This window comes from Gossypium raimondii, chromosome 8, assembly GCF_025698545.1.
Source record: "Gossypium raimondii isolate GPD5lz chromosome 8, ASM2569854v1, whole genome shotgun sequence".
Lineage (NCBI taxonomy): Eukaryota > Viridiplantae > Streptophyta > Magnoliopsida > Malvales > Malvaceae > Gossypium > Gossypium raimondii.
The window spans coordinates 771,559-780,962 of NC_068572.1; the positions used below are offsets into that span (position 1 = coordinate 771,559).

Here is a 9,404-nt window from a genome sequence, read left to right on the forward strand (position 1 = left end):
AATAAATTTTAATTATAACTTTTTAAAGTTATTTTCATTAATTTAGATCTGAAATATTTTATATTTTAGATTATAAAAATTATAAATTAAATAAAAAATAAATTTAAGTAATGATTAACTTAAAATCGAGCTGAAATCGAATGGTGTTCAATTTTCTTGGTTATTTTCCTCGGCCATAGTGAGGACATACTGGTGATAGCCCAAATCTTTGATTGGGTTAATTAAAACAAGTCTAAATCGTAGATTTTGAATTTGGTGTGGATGCCATTTAAAAAGAAAAAAAATTATTATCATAATTACCAATACATTTTATGTCCCTTAAAGGAGGGTGGCATTGAAATAAGCTGATCTAATTATAATATTAGTTCTTTAGCAATTGAAATTTAATCCCTTAACTTCTATAATATTATTAAGTAGGTCTTAAACAATTAGTTTTTACAAAGATTAAATGAAAATTTTATTATTAAGGTCATGAAAATCCAATCAAACCATGTTTAACAAATGTTAAATTTACATTTTAACCCGATGCCCAAGGTTATTTAAAAAAATCACGTCAATCTAAAACTATGAGATTAAATTCAAATATTATTATACTAGAGGGACTAAAAATCAAAATTAAACCAATACTTTTATCTAAGGAGCCCGACCTGACTCGACCGAACCAGTTCCTTTGGCCCATGCAGAATCTGCTTTGATGCTCTAAAACAAAAACCAGTGCCCTGTTATTGCCGCCAAAAGAACTAGGGTTGCATCCGCCATGGCTCGCTTGACCAAAGAACATGTCTTGAAAGACGAGAACACACATGATCCCGCCACCATCACTTCCCTCTCTCTTTCCCACAAAGCTCTCTCCGATGTACGCCTCCGCCGCCGTTCCTCTTTCTCTCATCGCCTTCCGGTTCCTCTTTCTCTAATCTCTACTCTATTTTTTTCTATCTTCTTTTTAACAGGTTTCTTGCTTGGCTGAATTCGAAAACTTGGAAAGACTCGACCTTGCTTTTAACAATCTCACTTCGCTCCAGGTTTTTTTTTCATTTCCGGCTTCCGTACACTTATTTAAGTAATTTAAAAAAAAATGAAATGTGATTTCAATTTTAAATTTCAATTTTATAGGGATTGAAGTCTTGTGTTAACTTGAAATGGTTATCGGTCGTTCAAAACAAATTACAAACATTGGAAGGAATCGAAGGACTCACTAAACTCACTGTAAGTTTTTAAAGCTCACTTGTGTGTTTTTTCTTAAATTCCTAATTAAATTGAATCAAATTTATGATTCGATTTTGGTTTTTAAATTAGGTGTTGAATGCTGGCAAAAATAAGCTTAGATCAATGGAAGAGGTTAAGCCTCTTGTTAATTTACGCGCATTAATTCTGAATGGTAAGATTTTCTTATAAAAAAATTGCATCACTTTGCATTTATTCTTTACTTTTTTGTACTTGTTAATCTCATTGTTTCTTGCGCCGTGTAGATAACGAGATTGTTTCCATACGTGGACTCGATGATATGAAAGATTTGAACACTCTTGGTATGAATTCGTAATCTTAAATGATCATGTTTCGAAAGTTAACTTAGTTTGCATTTTGTGTTTGAAATTGAAGTTTGAGATCGAAGTTGGTAAGAATATGGTTCTGTATATTTGGGAGCTGAGTGTTGAGATGGGAAGTACTTCCCGATTGGTATGAATTCGTAATCTTAAACCATCACGTTTCGAAAGTTAACTTGGTTTGCATTGTGTGTTCGAAATCGAAGTTTGAGATCAAAGTTGTTAAGAATACAGTTCTGTTTATTTGGGAGTGGAGTGTTGGGATGGGAAGTACTTCCCGATTGGTATGAATTCGTAATTATAAATGATCGTGTTTCGAATGTTAACTAGGTTTGCATTTTGTGTTCGAAACTGAAGTTTGAGTTTGAAGTTGTTAAGAATATCGGGAGCGGAGTGTTGGAATGGGAAGTACTTCCTGATTGGTATGAATTTGTAATCATAAATGATTATGTTTCAAATGTTAACTTGGTTTGCATTTTGTGTTTGAAATTGAAGTTAAGAATCCGGTTCTGTTTATTCGGGAGCGTAGTGTTGGGATGGGAAGTACTTCCCGATGAACACCTCTAAGTATGCTTATAGTCATCCCATTATCTGACCTCGTTTCTCTATTCTTTGCACTACTCGATCTCACAACCTCTAAGCTGGTGCTTTTTGAAATCATTTACATGATTTTAACTCGGACTAGAGCTCTGTCTGAAATTTTCCTTCAGTACTTTCTAGGAATCCCATCACCGAAATTGGCAATTCTCTTGTCAAGCTGAAATCTATCACAAAGGTATTGAATCCTTCTGTTATTCATATGTATCTTATACGATTTAACTTGATTATTACTCCTAAAGCTTTTTTGATGTCTCTTGGTTCTAGTTCTCTGCCTCTAATTGCCAAATTCAAGCTATCGAGTCGTCACTCAAGTGCTGCGTTGAATTAAAAGAGCTTCGACTCTCTCACAATGATATCAAGGTAAGTTCTTTTACACAATGACTATCCGAGTAAAGCATGTTCTGTTACTCATTTCAGCCCCCCTGATGTATTGATTAGATGCTTTTGTTATTATTTCCTATATACGTACCTACTTGTTCACGTGCGTGAACTGTCCAGAGTCTCCCGTCGGAGCTGTCTTGTAATAAAAAGCTTCAAAATCTGGACTTGGGAAATAACTTAATCTCTCAATGGTCGGAATTGAAGGTTTGTAGCAACCTAAAATAATTTATTTTTCCCCGATTCTATGATTTTTTTTTCATGGAAATGCATTTTCTAGGTAAAAGTATCATGGAGGCTCCTATACTAGGAGTTGGATTGCATTTTGCCCTCTATACTCAAAAAATGGGTAAATTAGTCCCTGTACATTAGATCAAAGAGCAAACTGGTCATTCTTTTAAAATTTTATCTATTTCTATTGTTAAAATTTGGTCATTGTATATTAGCATAAGGCATGTGTGCCACGCCATGTGTCATTGTCTAATTATCCTGATAGTCACACCAGTTTTTAACAGTACAAGTGGATGAATTTAACAAAATAACCAGTTTGCTCTCTAATTTAATGTACAGTGACTAATTTGCCTATTTTTTGAGTGGAGGGATCAAAATGCAATCTGACTCCTAGTATAGGGATCTCTATGGTACTTTTACCGCGTTTTCTGCTTTGTTTGTTGACTACCAACTGAAAAACAGGCACTGGATTCATTAGTCCATCTGAAGAATCTCAACCTACAAGGAAATCCCATAGCCGAAAAAGATAAATTGGCTAAGAAGGTAAGCATGTTTTGGCTCGTACAATTTTTTTTCTTGTTTTATTTGAATATGTGTTTGTTTAGGTTTTTCTCGTCTTAGTCTCTTGATATGATTTCCGGAACAACAATGCTGCAGGTTAAAAGGTTACTGCCTAACTTACACATATTCAATGCAAGACCAATTGATAAAAGCATAAAAAACAAAGAGGGTGAGATCGTCAACATTGCTTCGTATAGTTCAGATATTCACATGGAGGAGAAAAAAGGTCAGAAAAGAAAAAAGAATCCCGAATTTCTAGTGTCGGTTGAGAAACAAGACGTTAATCATGATAATAATGCCACTGCTTTTGATACCGAGAAAGAATTGAAGAGGAAAAAGAAGAAAGGAAACGACAAGCTGTCGACAGAAGTTCCCATTGCTGAGGATGACGTCGTCGTTGAGAAGGAAGAAAAGAAGAAAAAAACGAAGGTCGAACAAAAAGGAAGGAAAACAAATGATAAGTTCTCAACTTCAATGCACGAGGATGGTACCACGGGTGAAGAGAAACCGAAGAGGAAGAAGAAACTAGAGAAACGGGCTGAACTAGACATTATCGACGATGCAGGTGCCTCGTTCTCAGAGCTGTTCGCAATTGATGTTGCTGATCCGATACAGGATGGTAAAAGGAAGATAGTCGATAGAGCCAGTCAAGATACAAAATCGTCTGATAGCTTAGTTACCTACCCTGTAAAAAAGAAAAAAAGTAAACATGCTGTGCTTGCCGAACTTGAGTTGACCTCAGCAATTGAAGTCGGAATGGGTGGCGCGTCAACTTGGGGTGACGAGTGAAGCCGGAATCAAGTTATTTGAGGTCGCTTTGGGTGAATTTTGGTTTAACTTTTATCTTTGCCATTTATGTACTAGTTTTTCTTTTACGAAAATAGAAAAGGTATTTTCAGCCAGTTCAAAAATTTCTTCAAAAATGTATTATTATTATAGATGAGGTATGCTTATTAGTAGAGTTGTTCATAGCTGAGTCGAGTCAGGTTCGGGCTAAGTTTATGGATGATATAAACATACTTTATTTGATATAAATTACACTATATTTCGTCTAAGCTCATTCATATTTTTAAACGATTAACTTAAACATGTTTTAGACTCGTCCATATTTTTTAAAAATGTTATTTTTAATTTAACTTTTCATATTTCATATAGTTTTTTATTAATATTGTTAAATTTAGACATCTGTATTGTATTATTATACATTTAGTTTTATTTGATATAAATTACGTAATATATATAAAAATATAAAACAGGAAGTGCTCAAGCATAGCACGAATTTCAGACAATCTTATATTTTTAATCAAGTTCATTTTTCAATTATAACTCAATCCTCCCCATTCAATTCATTGATCATAATTTGTAGGTTAAATTCTGGTATTAATCCTTGTACTTCATAGAAGTTATGAAAATAGTCCTTATATTTTAATTTGATCAATTTTAATCTCGTGCTTTTTAAACTTTAAATTTTGAGTTCCCATCAAACGTTAATTATTATATATCAAGTTATGCTATTTTTAAAATTTGATGTGTCAAACATATTATTATATGTGTAATGTTATATCAACTTATTATTTTCATATATTACTTATTACAAATCAAGTTAATAGATTAACGATTGTCATTTGAAAAATACGAGGACTTAGAATAATCCAATTGAAGAGTATGAACTAACTCTACAATTTTTCATATGGTACATGATTAGTAATTGAATTTAACTAACAAATTTAATCGTTTTTGTTTGGTTAGGACTAAAATTTTAAAAATTAAAAAGTACATAGATTAAAATTAATCAAATAAAGTATAATGACTAAATTCAAAATTTCTACATGGTAAATTTAACCTAATTTGAAACCATCGTCAAATAGATCCAATCGAAGTATCTAACCTACACTAAAACCTTGTTATGATGCATGATAAAAGACTCTCGATTTGTAAATTGAATAAGCAAAATCCAATACCAATAACACCCATCCAGGGACCAATTACAATAGCCATTTTTGTACCTAATCATAAAATTATAAATTTTAGAGAATCATTTTTAGAAAAATATTTTTGACGAGTTGTGAGATCTCAAAAGGCAAGATTTTGCGTCTTTTGGTCACAAAACACATTCCTAATACATAAATTAATTACTACGATAAAAATTTTAACTTTTAACACCCCCGATCCGGTTTAAAAGTTTTGACTAAGTCTAAGGCGTTACATTGATCACTGAAGTGATCCAGTAAAACTGCTCTTTTGCTTGAGTTGGTTTGTATGAAAACCGCTCTTTTGTTTTTAATAAAACATTCATTAGTTAAACTGTTTTTACTTATTAAATGAATTACAAAATTTATTAATGTGAAGTTTTGGGAAAATCGGTTAAGGCTAAAAATACTTATCAAAACTTACCAAGAATAATAGTTTTCTAAACCAAATAGCATGTAATTATTACAGTATTAACTAAGTAACATGCTTAAAATTAATAAGCTAAACAATCTCAAACCTAAGTTATAAAAGAAAGAAATAATTAATAATTACAAACCCAAAACAATTAAGGTAAATTTTAATGAAAACTTTAAAATAATAATAAAAGAAAAACGAGCTGTTAGTTCGAGGTTCCTCTGATGCCATTCTGGGTCCTAGTTCTCTGCGTTACTTGAAATGTAAGAAAAAGGGGAGTAAGTTTATGACAACTCAATGTGAGTCTAATTTTCAAATCACTACTTATAATCATACAAAGAGTGAATCATTCACTTTATAGCAACATAGCAATTAAGCATAATGTAGGGAACAATCAATAAATCAATGCATGAACAGATTATACTAATGATGCAATGTAATTATGATTTCAAGTTCCCACCAATCCATCGTATTCGCCCTTGAGCATTGCTCGACACACCAAAACACATGTTAAAAACTGACTATCCTGGATTTCCCTGTGACAATGGGTGTTCACTTGTCATCTGTGATGATGACTTTTACTACAATAACTTACCATCCCGATTTTGACGGCTTTTTAACCTGTCATCCCGGTTTATCCAATTTTGATGACATTGCCACCTACTTCATGCAGTATTGACTTTCGGTGTGGACTTAATTTGCCATTTTCTCTTACGGAACTCCTTCGTCCTCCAAACCCAATTTCATTTAATTATACACATATACTTAGCATATCATGCTATTTATCATCAATTGATGCTATGTTTGTCCAACATATTCAATATTTCATACTATCATTTAATGGCATGTATTCATGCAATCATTCATATTCAATTTCATATATATATACAATTTCTTCATTCAAACTAAAAACTTGTAACGGTATATTGATATTAGATTGTTTATCATGCTTGTTTGACTAACACATACATAACAATTTCTCATAGAGGGTTCGCACGTATAGGGTTTGCCCATCTAGGGTTCGCATGTTTAGGGGGTCTATACATCTAAGGTTCACATGTATAGGGTTTGCACGTCTAGGATTCGCACATAAAGAGTTCGCACTTAAGGGTTTGCACAAGTAAGCATACAGGGTTCGCATAGTAAACCAAGTAGGGTTCGCATGTTTAGACATGTAAGGTTCACATATTAAAACAAGTAGGGTTCACATATCAAAACAAATAGGGTTAGCATGTTAAACATGTAAGGTTTCGCGAAAATATATACTAAGAGATAGCATGTTAAATCCTACATGGTTTTGCATATGGGTTCTCATACATGTGTTCGCACATATCAACTACAGTTTGCCTAAAGGGGTTTGCATACGGGGGGGTTTTCCTATACAAATTACTTACTTTCTAATATTTCAATTAATTAAACACAATGATTTAAGTTTAGATCCCACATCTAATTTGAAGACACAAATTTATCCCTATTTCTTTTAGCCCTATTTTTAGGGTGTGACAACCAATAAAAATCATAAAAATTACAAGGTCTTCAATGTAAGAAAGAATTTATTTTGCTCTATATCAAATTTCCCGACACTTGAGTCTTTATTTACACTCAAGTACACAAACAAGTCAACAAGAAATGTATATACAAAGACGGCACTTGAGCAAGAATAATAAAAGTAATCAGCCAAGAACTAAAACTTGTGTACAATACATGTATAGCTTGGTGGATGAATTATTTAATGCATTGATAATAACTGGTAGGACCCTATACATCAATTACATATATATATATAAGTAGTTGTACTATCTACTAATAAATGCAAAATATGTAGAAATATATTTTTATCCTATATACTATATAAAATATATAATAAAATATTTATAATATAAAAGGGTAAACTGCACAGATAGTCATTCACCTGTTAAATATTTTTATTTTAGGTACTTAAAATAATAAATTTACAATTTAGGCACTCACGTTACATAGTTTGCTCATTTTGATCACTCTTGTTAAGATCACAAACAGTAAGCTGATGTAGCAGTTAAATAAATCTATGTAATAATAAATTTAGCCCTCCAATTTTACATATTGTATCAATTTAATCATAATTTTAAAAATGAACCCTCAAAGTATACAAATGGACTCAATTTACATAATTATTTTCAAAAATATAATAATAAATTTGAATTTAAATTAATATTAATATGAAATTGTAAACTTTTATTTTGAGTACCTAAAATAAAAAAATTTATAGTTGGATGATTATCGTGTAGTTTACCCTATAAAAGAATAATGAAAAGAGTGAAATAACTTAATATAAATGTGTGAAAATGTGGGTAAAATGGGAGTCTGGAAAAATATTATTAATATAACATTAATAATATATATTATTTATTAATAATTTGATTTTTATGTACTTCCACTGTTGAATTAGTATCAAACTCAATAAAAGACTTAAAAATAGTTAGATATAAATAGATTTATATATTATATCTAATATTCTAAAGATATTATATATAAATAATGAAATATTTATATAAAATGTTTTTAAGATAATTTTATTTAAAGGAATGATAATTATTAATATAACCTTAATTGAGCTAAAATTCACCAAATTGGACCATATATAAGTTGACTAATTGAGTTGGTGTCACGAGTTAACTTGACACTAGCTCAGTTGAGAAATTACTAAAATGTCTTTACTTTAAAAGAGGTAATTAATATATTTATAAATATGCATGGGCATTGTGGCCAATATAGGAGGACACAGGTTCGAGTGTATTGAAGCGCATTATCCTCCTATTTATGGGTTGAGAGAGAGACTATTATTTAAGAATCAGACACAAGACCAACAAATTCATATAGAAATCTCTTAGTGTGCCCTTGCCCCTCAATATGGTAAATTTATCTTTTTATGCCCCTCAATAAGTCTTCACTTTTAGAAGTTTTTATCTGCTCTTGTAGCATATTTTTTAGTCTTTCTTATGCATGTAGTCTTGATTTTGCAAGCGATTTTAGGGACAATTTTATCACCGTCCTCTCTAGTTTGGTGGATACTCAATATTTTTTCTGTTTTTCCCACCACTTTGGTGGAGACTTAGTTCTTTTGCTGATTTTTACCCACTGCTTTGAACTATCCAGCGATGAGTTCCTTATCATATTAAGTGCTTTGAACTAATATTTTTAAATCCGAAAAATAAAGGGTAGAAATTTCTTAAAATAAAAATAAGGGACTAAATTGTAAATGTATAAAGAGTACGAAGACTTAAGCATATTTTAACCTAAATTTTTAATGGTTTTTTAAATTATGAATGTAATGGTTTTTAAAAGATAAAATGAATGATAAAAATAAAACTTATTAATGGGGACGAAAATAAGGTGCAATTTCTGAATTGAATTTATCTTATATATGAACGTGCAAATTTATAGTAGGGACTTGAGACTTGACAGTTTAAACCTTACAGTTTACACTTAAATGTGCTACCTATTATTATTTTTCTTTTTCTTTTTTGGTACGTAAATGTGGTAAATATTAAAGTCACGAAAAGTTAAAATTTTAAAATAATTATTGTAAGATCACATTAGAAATTTTATCACACTTGTATGTGCGTGGAAACTATAACTTTTTTTATATAAAATAAAACAATTACACATTAACCATCGTATCTAAATATCTGGATGCAGAGTTCTCTCTTTGTAATTGATTTGCTA

The 9,404-nt window shown here is 31.0% G+C and overlaps 1 protein-coding gene across 1 annotated transcript; it reads left to right on the forward strand.

Annotated features, from left to right (window-relative positions):
- The first annotated feature begins 646 nt into the window (after positions 1–646).
- On the forward strand, positions 647–4,369 carry LOC105790033 (uncharacterized). Its single transcript, XM_012617418.2, has 10 exons — positions 647–856; positions 951–1,022; positions 1,114–1,206; positions 1,297–1,378; positions 1,470–1,526; positions 2,255–2,319; positions 2,409–2,504; positions 2,643–2,729; positions 3,216–3,296; positions 3,411–4,369. The coding sequence occupies exons 1-10, from the start codon at positions 758–760 to the stop codon at positions 4,101–4,103; spliced, it is 1,425 nt and encodes a 474-aa protein (XP_012472872.1). The 5' UTR covers positions 647–757; the 3' UTR covers positions 4,104–4,369.
- The last annotated feature ends 5,035 nt before the right edge of the window (positions 4,370–9,404 follow it).